Source organism: Ursus americanus, chromosome 1 (assembly GCF_024610735.1).
Source record: "Ursus americanus isolate L20-20 chromosome 1, mUrsAme1.1.p, whole genome shotgun sequence".
Lineage (NCBI taxonomy): Eukaryota > Metazoa > Chordata > Mammalia > Carnivora > Ursidae > Ursus > Ursus americanus.
In genome coordinates, this window is record NC_142127.1 from 86421145 (window position 1) to 86436844 (window position 15700).

General features: G+C 38.6%; 1 protein-coding gene across 3 annotated transcripts in view; it reads right to left on the reverse strand.

Annotated features, from left to right (window-relative positions):
• Window positions 1-15700, reverse strand: part of ABCA12 (ATP binding cassette subfamily A member 12) — a 218662-nt gene that overhangs the window by 113021 nt on the left and 89941 nt on the right. For all 3 annotated transcript variants that reach the window (XM_087866525.1, XM_045806142.2, XM_087866554.1), the window contains one exon: window positions 5072-5225. In XM_087866525.1, coding sequence (XP_087722651.1) covers window positions 5072-5225 — 154 coding nt within the window. The remainder of the gene's footprint in view (window positions 1-5071; window positions 5226-15700) is intronic.

The following is a 15700-nucleotide window of genomic DNA, read 5'->3' on the forward strand; positions in this document are numbered from 1 at the left end:
GACAGGAGATGTGCTCTAGGCCAGTTCTGATCTCAGCTTCAGACAACATTCCTTATTGACTTCTAGCTACAAATAAAGACGCCGTATGCCACTGAGGCCCCCTTACTGCGTTGATGCAGCTGTCCTTCTTGGCTACAACCAAGCAGATGCCATTCACAGGAAAATCTTAAGTTTTTTCATTGTTATCTTCTATTTCATCTTCATGTTCATTCTTTCAGAGTCATCTGTGCTTCAGATATAATCCCTGCTTGCCCACGTTTAAAATATGTCTTTTCTAGGTGGCCCACCAACCAATCCAAAAACCTTTATTAAGATGTTAAGTTTTAAAAATGTCTTAGTATGTTCCTCTGTCCTAGGATATTTTTTATATTCTTAGGAAGAACTTTGGAGATATGTATCTGAACTAATACCTTTGAAAAGTTTTTAAAGGTACTATGATGGACAGATGAGGAAATGTCTTAGGGGGTAGATGTGTGTCAGAAACAAATAGAATATGGGGGAGATAACATCACAGTATCTTTCAGGTGATACTACACAAAGTATGTTCTACCTAGTCCTAAAACAGGTTGATTAATCTGGCAACACTACAAGGGAATTTATAAATTTTTCCATCACTATTTGTCTATTCCTCCAAGCCATGCAAGGGCCTCTCTTTCTCACTTCCATTAAATTCTGGGATTCTTTCTCTGTGGCCTATGTCAAACACAGCTTCCTCTAGTCCATGATCTACCACCTTCTCTGTCCTTAATGATCACACACTTACAGGCCTCTGGAGAACTCTCCAGACATCGCTCCACCCAAACCTCTCTCCTTTCCAATAACATATCTCCCACCCTTTGTTGTCTCATGCTCTGGGCACAGTGAGACCTAAACAAATGCTCATCACATTTACCATGTTATATGGTAATTTACCTGCTTACCTGTCCATATGTCTCTTTCTCCCACTGGACTGTAAGTTTGCATAGAGCACAGGACACGCCTTATTCATCTTGGTATCTGCCCTGACTTGCAGAGTCTCCAGCACACGGTACACATTCAATACACTGTTACTCAGCGAATTAACAATTTTGCTTGCATGGCAGTTAATATCTCCCCACTTTGCTTTTTGATAGACAAAACTTTAGCCCTTAATTTTTACATGACTAAATGATTCTCAAATGGTTACAAAATGGTTATATATTACTCTGAGGTTAACACAGTATGAGACCTACACATCCTCGTCACCCTTATCTTCAAATGTGGACACACATCTGTTCCACTTCCATTTACCTTACATTCCTAATGGTATCTTTAGATCAGTTTCTAAACACAACCATAGTTTCCAGCACTAAACAAAAGCCTTGGCATTTTAAAATTATCCCTGGGGGCGCCTGGGTGGCTCAGTCAGTTAAGCATCTGACTCTTGATTTCAGCTCGGGTCATGATCTCAGGGTTGGGAGATGAAACCCCACGTCGGGCTCTGCGCTCGGTGCTGAGTCTGCTTGTCCCTCTCCCTCAGCTCCTCCCTGCACTCGCACACTCACTCTCTCTCTCTCAAATAAATAAAAAAAAAATGAAATCTTTAAACAATATAAACATAAAATTATCCCTGAATAACTTACGGTTAACTCTATTAAAAGTTCCGTGTAAGCCAATAGGAGCAGAGGCATGAGTTTGGAAAGCACAGGTCAGGATGTGTGTCGGCATGACAGAGACAGGGAGCGAATCCATAGAGGCAGTTCTCCCACGGGATTCTCAGGAATGCTGAACCACTTCTCCAAATAATGACCCTGTGAGCTCTGGAGGGTGACCTTCGCTGCTCACCAGCTGTGTGAAAGACGGCACAGCCAGGGGCTCCCACTGTTCTGATGTATTCTTAGAGGCAGTGCAGAGGGAGGAAGGACCGCAAGGGTAAGTCCTGTGATGTTGGATCATCAGTTGTATAAATGAGCAAGAAAACCATAAATGTAATGTTTCTTTTTCCAGCCAGGTAGTTAGAGTTGATGCTGAGTATGGTGTTGGATTTTTATTTCAAAGCACCTCATCCTGAAGCTAATGCCTAAAGAAGTATGAATTTAATAAGAGAAGGCTGGTGCCGATGCAAAAACATCAAAACACTTGGCGACTGGCCCGCAAGTAGTGGCAGCAGTGTGATCCCGTCTTCAAGAAGAGGAGTCTATTAAAATAAACATGGTGGGCTTCTTTTGATGAGGCCAAAGATGGCATTTTCTTCCCTGCACTTACAGAACAGAAAAAGAAGACTGTTTTGTTTCTTAATGAAGCTATGCTGGTGAATCTTCCTTTACCAAAGGGAAGCAATTTAGTGGAACCGCTTACCCAGTAGCCATGCCCCAGTTTCACTGCATGGCTGTATAAACCATAAAAGTTAATAGCATGGTGGGAAATATCATTAATGCAATTTTATTATTGAACATAATTTTCTAAATTAAGTTCCAATTACTTGGTAGTTTAGAGAAAATACTGAATATACAGCAATATACAGTTTGAGCTAGACAAACTACCTGGGGGTTAGAATAAAACAAAGAAAAGTGCACATGGTCATCCGCCTAGAGAATCATCAACGGAGGATAAAATAAAGCTGGACTTTAACTCTAGTTCCAAAACCAACTCAGTGGCTCATCTCAGGCAACTCTGTGACTGTGGTTCTCTATGATATCACACAGAAAAATACTCTTTTTGGGGAAGGTACATTTATAAGTCTTAGATATTGTTAACAATTTCCCTCGTTGTAACTTGGTCCTTCATGAAAAAAAAAAAAAAGATATAAAGTTGACAGCCCCAGAGAGAGCTGCAGTCCAATTTGCTAATAAGGAACATCAGTATTTCCAAGTCTGTTCTAACCCTTGGTTCATGAAACGTCTCTCTCAGGAACCACCCCCTCGTGAAGATCTACCTGATCACTCCACCTGAAAGCTCTCTGTGCTTCAAATATGGAAGGTGTCTTCCTTCATTACCTTTCTGGTACTCTTCATTGCACTCTCTTCCATGATGATGACTGGTTTAAAATACTCCCTTTTCTATTAGAACATAGGCACAGATCATACCTAATTCACCACTCACATGGGGCACGCAGACCATCTATGAATTAGTTGAACAACCAAGAGGTCATGCTTCCATTTTAGCTCTACTCTGATTACACAAGAGGGTACAGGCTCTCATTAGCTTTTGGTCCCCTTGCAGGGGTAATGCAGGTGTTAGTTGAGGTAATGCTTGTATGCACTTAGAACATGCTGGTTTCATACATAATATGTCATGTCATCTCCCTGCTTAACACTTTCCAATGGCTTCTCATTATACTAAAAATAAAAAGCAAATCCCTTCCCTTTTCCTGTATGTTTGATTCTGCATGCTCTCTGTCCTGTCTTTCTGTTTGACATATTCGCTACCCCTTGTATCATTTCTCACTAACATTAGCTAACTTTCTGTTCCTCTAAATGGTCAGGTTTATCACCCACCCCCTGAGCATGATTTGCTGCTGCTTTGCCTGGAACACTCTCTTCATATGATGTTGCTGGTCTCTTCCTGTCCTTGCTGGTCTCTACCCAAATGTCATCTGCTAGCAGAGGCCTTCTCTTGCCACCCTATTGACTTCCTAACTTTCAACATCTAGCCCATAACTTGCTTTCTTTTCTTGCTAGCACAATTGTTATTATCAGTAATTCTGTTATTTATTTATTTGGTTGCTCATTTTTTTGCTTGCTTTTCCTTAGAATGCAAGTAACAAGAGAGTAGAGGATTTGTCTGATTCACTTCTGTGTCATAGTGCCCAGAATGGTGCCTGGCACATAGAAATTTCTCAGTCATTATTTCTTGAATAAATTAATAAATGAATGAAAGAACATCAGAATGTTTTAAGCATGAAGACTCATTAACTTACTGAAACAACAAAACCAATGTGAATTAGCAACTAAACAATTGCGTTTTCTGAGCTACTGTCCATGACAATTCTTGATATGTTTATATTTTACACTAAACAGCTTGCTGTTGCTCTCTCTTATTAAAGTATCACCCATATTATTCGATGACCAAAATCATGATGATAATGTTAATAGAGAAATGGTGTAAATACCAACGAAGTTAAATTAAAATTTCAGAATCAAGTATCTCTGATTAGAGATAAATGTAATCTTTCCTTGAGAAACACTTAAAAAAAATCTCTAGCCAGAATTAGCTCATGGCTGACTCGGATAACAATACTGTTTTCAGTTCTACAGACAGGTGGGTTCCTGGAGTCTCTTTAGGTTTAGAATCCCAGGACAGAAAATTGAGATTATAGTCAGGTTGTAAGTGGTCTACGTTATCTTTATTCTTCAGTTGCCTCTTACACCACAAAATAGGATAGACATGAACCTCATTTAAAGGTTGTTATTTATTAAGTATACTTTCAATTTTATTGCTTTCATTTCTAGAACTTTATTCACTTATTTCTTAACGACTTTATTTATTCATTTGAGAGAGACAGAAAGAGCACGAGTGGGGGGAGGGGCAGCGAGAGAAGGAGGAGAACAGGCAGACTCCCCGCTGCATGCGGAGCCAGGTGCTCAGCTGGTCATGGGACCCCGAGATGGCAACCCAAGCAGAAGTCAGATGCCTAACTGACTAAGCACCCAGGCACCCTCGATTTCTAAAACTTTAATTTCCTTATTTGCATCTCCTGGTGTCTGTTACATCTGGAAGTACCATGTAGAGTAATATAAATATGTCAAGTTTCCAGGAGATAATACCCCTAACATTGCCCTGTATCTGAAGTTTGTGATCAAGCTTAGGACATGTGTCACTGACAATGTGAGGTAGAACCGAGAATCTCTGAGGAAGTTAAAGAGGAATGCCTTGGCCACAAGGCTTAAAAAGCAAGTTTGGGTAATCCATCCAAAATAGATTATGCTTACTCCCACATAAACATGGTAATTCCAGTGTGTACCCAAATTGTTCATTCATATTTACATCACCACATTTGCAGATATAGAAAATAAAGTCGTATATCTAACCCAGGAGGGCTTCCTGAATCTCTCATAAGGAAACAAGTTCTGATCTCTCAAAACAACTGAACACACTTGGAAAAGGCCCTTACCTGTCCTTAAATAGTGCGTCATCAATTCCTTTCCTACGAAGCAGATCTTTTGGCCCATAGGGTGTGTCTTTGCATTTAGAGTCTGTGTCACAGAGTAGGGTTTGCAGGAATGGGAAGAAGCCGGTACTAGGAAGGTTTCGAGGTGCAAGGTAACCTGAAATTAAAAAACAAAACAAAACAAAAAACAATAATTACATCACTATGGCATTTGCCTTGGAAGGGAAGGAAGTGTAGTAACTCTTGTCTTGTGAAATTACCTTCTGGATTATGACTATCTGGGTCCACTAATGTGTCAAAAAAATCTAAAAATGCCTGTTGCCCTACAAATCTCTTTTCCTGGAATTAGGTGCAAGAATGTCTGTGTTTTAAAAATAAATCACAGTATATCCATATGATAAAACACAATACGGCTAATAAAAATGTTGTCAAATAATATAGGAAATAGTTATAATATCTTGCCAATTAAAATGAGTAGATCACAAACAGCATGACCAGAATAGTTGTAATCTTTAAAAAATATATAAATGTAAGTATATTTAAAAATCTGGAACAGGGGCACCTGGGTGGCTCAGTGGGATTGAGCCCTGTATGGGGCCCCCTGCTTCTCCCTCTCCTCCCTGCTCATGTTCTCTCTCACTATCTCTGTCTCTCTATCTTGAAACAAAACAAAACAAGCAAACAAAAAAACCTGGAGGGATTTCCTCAGAGATATATTTCACATGATTTTTATTTTCATTTAACTATATAGTAACTATTTTTTTCCCACAATGTACATGTCTTCTTTTGTTATCAAAGTCATTATAAATGCAGCCAATCTTCCTGATACCAGGAAATATTTTTGGTCTCCTCAAAATTTAACATAACATAAATAAGATTAATTATCCTATACACACAATATTTTTTCCTATTTAAAAACCAATAATAATTGAATAAATAAATTCTCCCAATTAAGATCACAGAAAACAAGAGCTGCAAGAGTAAAGGGTTTTGTAACCTTCACTCTAACATTTGCTTTATAAAATATGATGATGGCATGTATGTGTCAAGAAACAGGACAACTGTAAAGCATTAACTTTTTTGCCATTAGGTCTAATATTAAAACACTATGTTCCTCTTTTTGGGATATATGGAGACAATGAGCTTTCAAAAAGGCAGGTTTAGAAACTATAAGAGTAATTCCAAACTGAAAACTAAAAAGCAAAACCTTAACTTCTACAGGAATCTGTCAAAAAGGGTGTCAGTACAAGTCTGTTTTCATTGCAAAAAGAAAGAGGAAAGGTTAAAAAAAAAGAAAATAGTGAGAGCAACACAGTTAAGTATGCATTAATATATTAGCAGAGAGAATAACAGATATAAATTTGATCTAAGTCACTTAAATACAGCTCTACATACAGACAATTGGAAATACAAAAGAAGGGGTAATAAGAAAGTTGGCCAGAAGCAAAGAGGGAAAAAAAAAGAGAGGTTGAAAGATAGTGTACCATTGACTTTGAAGATGGAGGAAGGAGCCAAAAACCAAGGAAAGCAGGCAAGCTCTATATGCTAGAAAAGGCAAGGACACAAATTCTCCTAGAGCCTCCAGAAGAAATGTAGCCCTGCTGACACATTAATTTTTAACCCACTAAGACTAAATTTTAGACTTCTCATCTCCAGAACTGTAAAATAATAAATTGGTGGGTTTTTTAAATATAAGCATAGTTGATATATACTACTAGATTAGATTCGGGTATACGACATAGTGATTTGACATTTATATACATTATGAAATGATCACCACAGTAAGTCTAGTTGCCCTCTGTCACCAAACAAAGTTGTTATAATATTATTGACTATATTCCCTATACTGTACTTTACATTCCCATGACTTATATATTTTATAACTGGAAGTTCTCACCTCTTAATCCCCTTTACCTATTTCACCCATCTCCCAACCCTGCTTCCAATAAGTTAGTGATTTTTTTTTAAAGCCACTAAGTTTGTGGTAATTTGTTAGAGTAGCCATAAGAAACTAATACATGAAATAAGACTGGTATGAATTAAAGTTTTAGAAATTCAGAAGAAATTGGAAAAACCTTAAATCCACCAAACTATTCACCACTACCTTCTAAGATGCATCTTTTTTTGACACTAGAAAGACCAGCGTCTCTCCTAACATTAAACCCAGTGAAAACTTCATTGGGAGGTGGACCTGCCCTGTTTTCACTGTAGTGCAATTCGCTGAATGAGCTGGAGAGTCAGTCAAATTGCCCGTTAACTTCTCACATCATCTGTCTATCAAAATTCTGCCACAGTGGACTGTAACAGCAAGACCTTTATAATTCTGCAGTGAAATTTCAGCCCTAATGGTGATCTACCCTACTGCACAGATCCCAACTGCAGCTGCTCTCCCAGAGTGGGGGTCTGCAAATGGTCTTATTCCTGTTTGATCTCAAACACATGCAGTGGGTCCTTTGAATGGAAAGCAGCGAGCAGGGCAACAGAAGCTGATGACTCCTTTGCCGTGTGCCATTTATCGAGGTGATGGAACAGCTGAGCCAGGCAGTGCTGAGAACAACAGCAACTCACGAGAAGCTGTATCACAACAGGAAGACAAGGAAAAAAAAGGGAAAAGACATCATGGGAAGAAGATTTGAAAAGAGATGGCACATGACATTCAATTTTAGCTCCTCTGGCATTGATTATAACTTTCAAATTATTAGAGAGGAACTTGGAAGCATTTAAACCCACAAGACTCCTCACTGTGATTACTATAGATATGACTTCTTTATAGGAAAATTCATCACAGGGTTGCTTTAAAAACTTTTTAAAAGTTCCTACAATGTTCAAAGTACAGACAGTTCATACTTCACACGAATTTTCTGACAACTGATATTTAACCTGTTACAATGGGTTCATGCAAATGAGGAATTGGTTTGGGTGTGAACATGTTATAGTAAACACAGTGCCATGCACAGAATGGAATGCCTGCATTATTTATTTCACCTTTTAACTAAGAACCACACACTCATTAAGATAAGGAAATCTGTTGCAACAACAATCACTGATTTAAGTGTTCACTCATTCACCATAGTATGGTAGACTAGTGACATACATTTATGTCACATCCTTCCTTGATACCCATAATATAGTTTCTCATACATAGAAACTGTTTCACGTAATCTGGAGATGCTCTAAAACTAACTACAATTCAACTTTATTTAGTGGTTTTTGAGGGAGGGGAATAGATTTTTTCCCCATCTTCTGCCCATCTCGGTTACGTGTGTGTCAGGAAGTAACCACTCAGAGCAATGGTGGAATCAAACCATCACACATTTTAAAGAGCTGCTAATTCTAAGTTGAACTCATTCTATTCTGAAGGTGTCTCTGGCACTTTCAGGTTCCCAAATCATGTTTCTCTTTATGTCCGTAAATGCTAGGATGCAGGAAAAAGAGAAACGTTTCTCGATCCCTCACAGGACTTCCGTGCAGCAAGCATGGAGCACGCAGAGTTAGAGCTAAAAACTGGTTGCCCACATTCACAGCCAGAGCACAAATTTAAGGACACACGTAGAGGAACACCATAACCATGCAAACCACAGCACTACTTGTAAGTAAAAAACAAAACAAAACAAAACAAAACAAAACAAAACAAAACAGCAAAACAAAACAAAAAAACCACACCATTTCTGGGGCTTCGGATGGAGGGTTAAGGCAAGATAAATTCCTTGGTATCATGATTCCCAGAGGTCTTACACTCAGAACAACATTCATGACTATCTCCAGCAGGAATAGTATCGAAGCCCTTGCAATTCCATGGGGAAATTGGAGCAGAAGACTATAGTATATTCTGAGAGTGAGGTGGGCGAGTAGTAAGCAAGATCCCAATTCACCTATGGTTTAGTTTCTCAGGGGCTCCAGGCAGAGTCAGTGAAGTGGTCTGAGCAAACACTCATGGGAGGGGAGAGGTTATTCTCATAAAATAGACACAGTCAATATTACCTACATAATAGTAACATTGACGGATTCCAACATTGTTTCAGGGAGTTGAATCAAATCAAACTATAAAATATTTTTAGGAATAAATCACTGATTAGCTAAGCTTTTAACTAATCAAATTCAGTTTTCATTGTTTTAAGAATGAAACTGGCATTATTAAAAGAGTCAGTTTAAGAATTAAAAAAAATACTCGTAAAGAATTGTGATATAAACCTATACATCTATGTTTACCTAAAAAGGGGATCAGGTTTGGTTTCCCTTTCCCTTTCTTCACAAAATTCTTTACTCAGTACAATACTTCTGTGACATAATGTAAAGATTAGAGCAGTGGTTCTCAAAGCACAGGTCCCGGACCAATAGCATCAGCACCACCTGGGAACGTACTAGGAATAAAAATTTGAGATCCCACTCTACTCAATCAGAAACTCTGGGATGGGGTTCAGCAATCTTTATTTTAACATGCCTTCTAGGTAATTCTGATGCACATTAAAGTTTACCAACAACAGGATTGAACTACAAACTTGCAGGAGAGTCAGACAGTGAATATTTTTTAGCTGTGAGACTCAACTGTCTCCATCACAATAACTAAACTCCGTCAATGCAGTATGGAAGCAGCCAGGGCCTGACTGTATTTCAATAAAACTTGATTTACAAAAAAAGGCAACAGACTGGATTTGGCCTACAGGCTCTCGTTTGCCAACCCCTGGGGGGATGACCTCTTATATTTGTCCCTCTCCCTCTCCTGCCTTGCTCCCTTCTTAAATTTTCACATCTTCCCCATCCTTCTTTCTCTCTTCCTTCATCTTACCTAATTTACTTAATATCCCTAATATCCTCTTTACTCTATTTCTCAGTCTTTTGTTCTTTCCTTTCCACTGACCACCCCCTCTTTTGACTCAATTTCCATTCTTTTCTTTCTCCTGCTACTCCCCCTTCACCAACTCCTGTATCTCTTTACTCACATTTCCCCCAATATCTTCCTTTACTTCTTTTCCTTTTTCATCTCCACAGGAGAATTTTGGCCCCCTTCCATAATAAATTCAGGAGCACATTGCTCATTGGCACTATCCACAAATGTGCTGTTTTCTATTTACTGTATTATTAAAGAAAGAAATGTCACAGTCTTTTCAATAATGAAGCTGCTTCCATTTGGCATCATTAGGCTTAGGAAGCATTCTGTAGGCTGCCTTGGTGACATTTGTAGATATTATAATAATGGTAGATATTGGAGAACTTCCACTGTGTTTCTTTGTGTTTTTCTCAAAGCTGGTCAGAACCCAACCTAGATGGTATTTCGTGTTTCCAGGTGAAAGGAATTTGGTCTTTACCCCAGTAAAGAAGTGAATGATGTACCCTGGAAGGAAATTCTGCCTTTTTAAAATACGAAGTTATTCATTTGGCATGTTATAGTTTTCTTAACTTTTTAGATACAGGGTCACATTAGCAGAATACATATCAGGCCTTCTGAGCAATTAAGTGGTAAGTCTCCTCATGAAACACCACAACAAATTTCTCATCATGACAAGAGTACAAAATGAGACAAGTGTATCTAGAAACATCACCTATAAACAAATAACCAGATAAGAATAAAGAAAATATGAGAAAGTAAATGAATCTCAGAAGGATATTTGTAATAATTTATTAAAGTAAGTCTTTTTATTCTTATAGTTTTCCGGCAAGTTTTGATCTCAACAACATTTTTAAGACATAATTAAAAATATAAATGACATAAACCTAGCCTTTTAAATTATTTTATGATGTCATATCAGGAACCCATTGGACTATTCTGGTTCTTCACAGGCCCTTTCCATTTGGAGGAGAGAGCTGATCCCTGAGGGGAAGTGTCCTGTTCCCCAACTCTTCACCAAGTAAACTCAAATACACTAGCTCTTCCTGATTCTAATCTCTCTGAATGAGGGCTTTTTTTTTTTTTTTTTTTTTTTAATCTTTGTGACCCAGAGAGACTTTAGCCTAGGGTTTAATACTGATTATGACTTTGAATCTTCAGGCAAAGTCACTAGCTCAATAAAATTGCAATTTTGAGAGACTAGATGAATAAGCTACTTGAAAGAAAGAAAAATCTTACATAGTTCTTAGCACAATGCTTGACACAGTGCAAACAATTATTAACTGTATGAATGAATGAATGAACGAACCCCTAAAGTCACAGGAAGACTACACGATCTAGGACTTTAACATAATATTCATCTTTATCTTTATTATATATAAGGCAAAATTTCAAATTTTATCCCATATTACCATAAGTTCAATAGATAACAATGGATACAGTAAGTTCAACTGATAGTAAGTACAATGGATAATACTGCATTATATTTATGTGCCTTATAAGAATGGATAAATCAATATTGATAAAACCAGTAATACTTATTACAGGCTATTTAGGTCTCAGTTTCTTTGAAAATCTAGCGAGTACACATTGACATCTATAATATCGACCACCGAAATTACTATCCACAGAGAGAATCCAGCCATCATCTATTCAGTGAGTATTTACCGAACAGACACTGTGTGTCTGGCCCTGAGTAAGGTGCTAAGTAAGGCTCATCCTTCTATTTTTTTAAAAATAAGAAATATTTCATTTAAACATTTTAAGAATGTATCTCTAGGTTGTGTGTGTGTGTGTGTGTGTGTGTGTGTGTGTATGTGTGTGTGTGAAAGACCACTTATTTTCAAAGCTCATCACAATTTCATTATATAAAATGCATATGGAGTCATTTGTTTTCCTAAATTGTCAGAAATATTATGTATACAAATAGCATATGTTTGAAAATAAAGAGTAAAACATTGGTAAGAAAAAAAACTTCCTGTTTTTTGGTGGAATTAAACAATGATCATTTCATACAAGCCCCATGACAGTCCTATAGGACAGGCAGGGCAAGGGTTATGACCATTTTGAAGATAACCTCGGAGAGATCAAGCAATCTGCTTAAGGTCACATGAAAAGTTAAGTGCCAGAGATGGATCCAGAATTACATGATATATGATATATGACATGATATAATGATATAATGAAAACAGCATTCTGTTCAGCCAAGTCTTAGTATATCTTGGAGTGAGCAGACTGAGAATTTGAAAAACAGGTACCACTTCTGGTTTTGATGCTGATTCATTAAATCACCAGGGGTCAATTAACCTCTCTGTGTCTCTATTTCCACATCTACCAAATGGAGGATAATGGGCCTTGCCACCTCACAGGGCACAAGGAAGATTAATCAGATAACTTGTGTAAGGCACTGTGAAGACTGGAGAGGGAAGGCCGCGTGGAATCTGGAGTCCCCACTGCCCGTCCGACTGCTGTTGCATCATGTGTGTCATTTACCACGCAGCGAGCGGGGCTGTGCTGCTCCGCCTAGCCTCCCATCTCAGTGCCTTGAACCAATGAATGGTCAGGAGTATTGCATGAGGTGTTTCTCTCCCTCGTAATTCATAATATGTACCCATATTACCTGGTACAGTGCTTCAACTACTGCGTGCTCCGTGGGTGTGGCACCATGATACATTCTTCCCAATTCTCCCCAGGCAAGTCTTGCTCCATCATACAGGTGCTTTTCCAAGTTCAAATCCTTTGGCAAAAAGTTAGACTGTTTCTGGCAGTGAGAGCTGAGGCAAGATGCTTAATCCTTAAAGCAGTGGGTAAGAAGGTCCTATGCTCAAAAGGATGGCATCTTTCTATGCCACAGAGACCAAGAAGAAACCTTGGGTCTTTTGAGATGGTGTCTGGGAGCTTTCCCACAAATTCTCAGAGCTGTCTCCAAGTACCACAACCAACAGGTTTTGAAATGTACACCCTGGCTATAAAATTGCAGGTGCTACAGGAGGTATGAAAAGATTCTTGCCCTTTTTATATATTTGGCTTATTATTATTTTTAGGATAAAGGGATATGGCAGTTTAGACTCAGGACCTTGCTATCTCTTTGGATGTTACCTCTTTGATCCTTAAGTGAACACTTGAACTGATGGTCAGCCCAAAGGGCTCCATAACCCATCTTTCTTTGTTTCCAGAAGAGATGTGCCTCCTTCCTTTCTGAAGGTTAAGGAGACCCTGTTGGGTGATGGTTTCCAAAGATCATGGCTTGATTTATTTAAACTGTAAACAAAATTATTTGATTCAAGGCTAGGAGAAATAATTGTAATCCATACATGCCAGATAATGAACTCCCACATGGATTGAATTTGGAGTTTAAAAATACTCACTGATACTATTAAAATCTGCACTTGGCAAGGAATCTTGAGCTCTACAACTCTTCTTGAGTGAGTGGGGTCCACTTGTCTTCTTAGACAGGACTAATAGTAACCAACTGAAGCTTGTCTTTCAGCAGTAACAAAGGTTCACAACTGCATTTTAAAAAATCTTCCTTGTCATGGCCATCTGCAAACAGAATCTTGGCAAGAGTTTTATTTCCTTCCAAATCTAACATTAAAAGAAAAATGAACCCTAGATTCTTGTTCCATTGTAGAACATTCCTCCTATAAAACTTAGTCTCCTAATTCTTCTTAGATACAGCTAACCAGGAAAGTGCCCCACAGCCTTTGGGCAGGGCTGATCTGAAGCTGGATCCACATTGGTGTATGGCTGGGTTGATTGCCAACATCAAGAAGACCTGGTACCAGTGGGTTGAGAGTCACTGTGCTGCACCCCATCAGCCACAGACTCCCCTGAGACACCGCCCCCTTCCACAGATCCAGTGACATCTGTTAGCATCAAGTAAAGGGTGGAGGTATTTCCTCCTGTGCCACTGCATTCCTTCGGATTTGTCAGGGAAGTGCTGCACTAATTATTACCCACAGTGATAGCACTCAGCAGTTTAGGGAGTTAACTCAAACCTGCCTGTGCATGGGGTGGGGGTGGGGGGGTCAGCAGGGATGAACTGCAGAACTGATTCTTCTCCCTCCACCATGGTGGTCTCCAGTGTGATGCTGCGGTTGTGGCTGGGGGAGTAGGGGGTGGGGGAGCATAAGCATTTCCATAAACCAAGCTCTGGGGCCAAATGAGTTTAGGAAACTAAGCTTCATCTCCTGTTCTGGGAAAGCCAGAATACATTTGCATATTAAAGATTCTGAGAAGTTTTTCAGTAAAAAACATGAATACCTTTAGTTAATTCCACATTTCCACAAACCTGAGTACAGAATATTAATTGTTTTTTTTTTTCTTTTTCTTCCTGCTTTTATATAAGATTCCTGGGAATGAACATTCCATAGGTCACACTTTGGAAAACAGTACCTTTACTCATGATCCCACATATTCCCAACTGAAAAGGAATCTGGAACTGGATATTTATTTATTCCTTCCCCTCCAGGAGGGAACTTTTAATGTAAGGAAATATCTTGGCTTTGAGTCTTGATGTACTAGAACTTACTTGTAAGCTGCCACCTCACTAACTTGGCTTAAATACAGTAAGTCAACAAGAACCTTGGTGTTTATTTGTGAAAGTCCATTACAACGGTGCCTGACTATTATTTGTGGGAGTCCTTCAGTAAAACTTGTCTAAGACATTGCTTGGGGGAGAGAATTTCATTCCAGAAGGATTTGGGGAAGCTTATAAAAGTACACACTCCATAATGGGAAAAAATAAGGTAATGAGGAATCAGAATGAGAGCAAACAAGCACAGAAAAGAATAAAGCCAGCACAATAATAAGGGCCAAAGGTATGTGTGTTATTAGAAGTTGGCTGCAAATTTGAATCTGAGTGACCTAAGGAACTACAGAAACAATCATTTAGAATGTCCCAGAATAAAATAGGACTAAATAAACGTATTAGGGGAGGTATAGCTTTTCCCATACTCAGAGAAATCATACCTTTTAGGCACCAAGAACTTCAGTGGGTCTTAGTGTATTTGCTTCCACCCAGAAAAGGAGCACCAATGAAAGTGACTCACCATCCCAGTGACCCATCCCTAATGGGTCCTGTCCCTAAGTTGTTTGGGAGTTAGCCAGGAAAAAGGTCCCTTTCAACTTGTTTCCCAAATAGTTGCCCTTCTGGTGTCTGGACTAAGTTATGAGTCATCGCCAGGAACTACATATTGGCAGAAATTTTAGGAATTACTCTTGTGAGTGAAGCACCAAGCAGGAGCAAGAGTTAAAAAAGCATCATTCTAATCCTATGCAAATGATTTATTATGCAACCACGACCCTCTACCTTGAGTCATTTCCTCACTTATGCAGGAAACATAAATCTGGACCACCCATCCATCAAACTATTACAAGTAGAAGCATCTCCTGTAAAAGGAGATTAGCCATGCTGAAGTATTAAGCACTTAACCTAAGATGAAAATTATGTTTGGAAATTAAAATGTGATCTCAGTAACCCATTAAGAGTAATGATATGGAGAAAAGAATTTCAGTAATTACCCTTATAAAGGTATGTTACTAAGAACTATTTTTTTCATTTGGAAATCTGACTCAGTTATCACAGAGAATTATATGTGTTATAGTGTAAAAATAAAAGCCAGTGAAGTACATTCTCAGGATCATTGCATAGAAAAAAAGAAAGTCCCGTAAACACAGAAGCTTAGTAACACCTCTAATTCAACAGATGGTCTATTCACTTGGGAAAAAAAGGGTCTGGTTTTGGATCCTATCACTTCTCAACAGCCTGTGTAATATTTATGTCTTTGGTATTCATATTCCGTCTA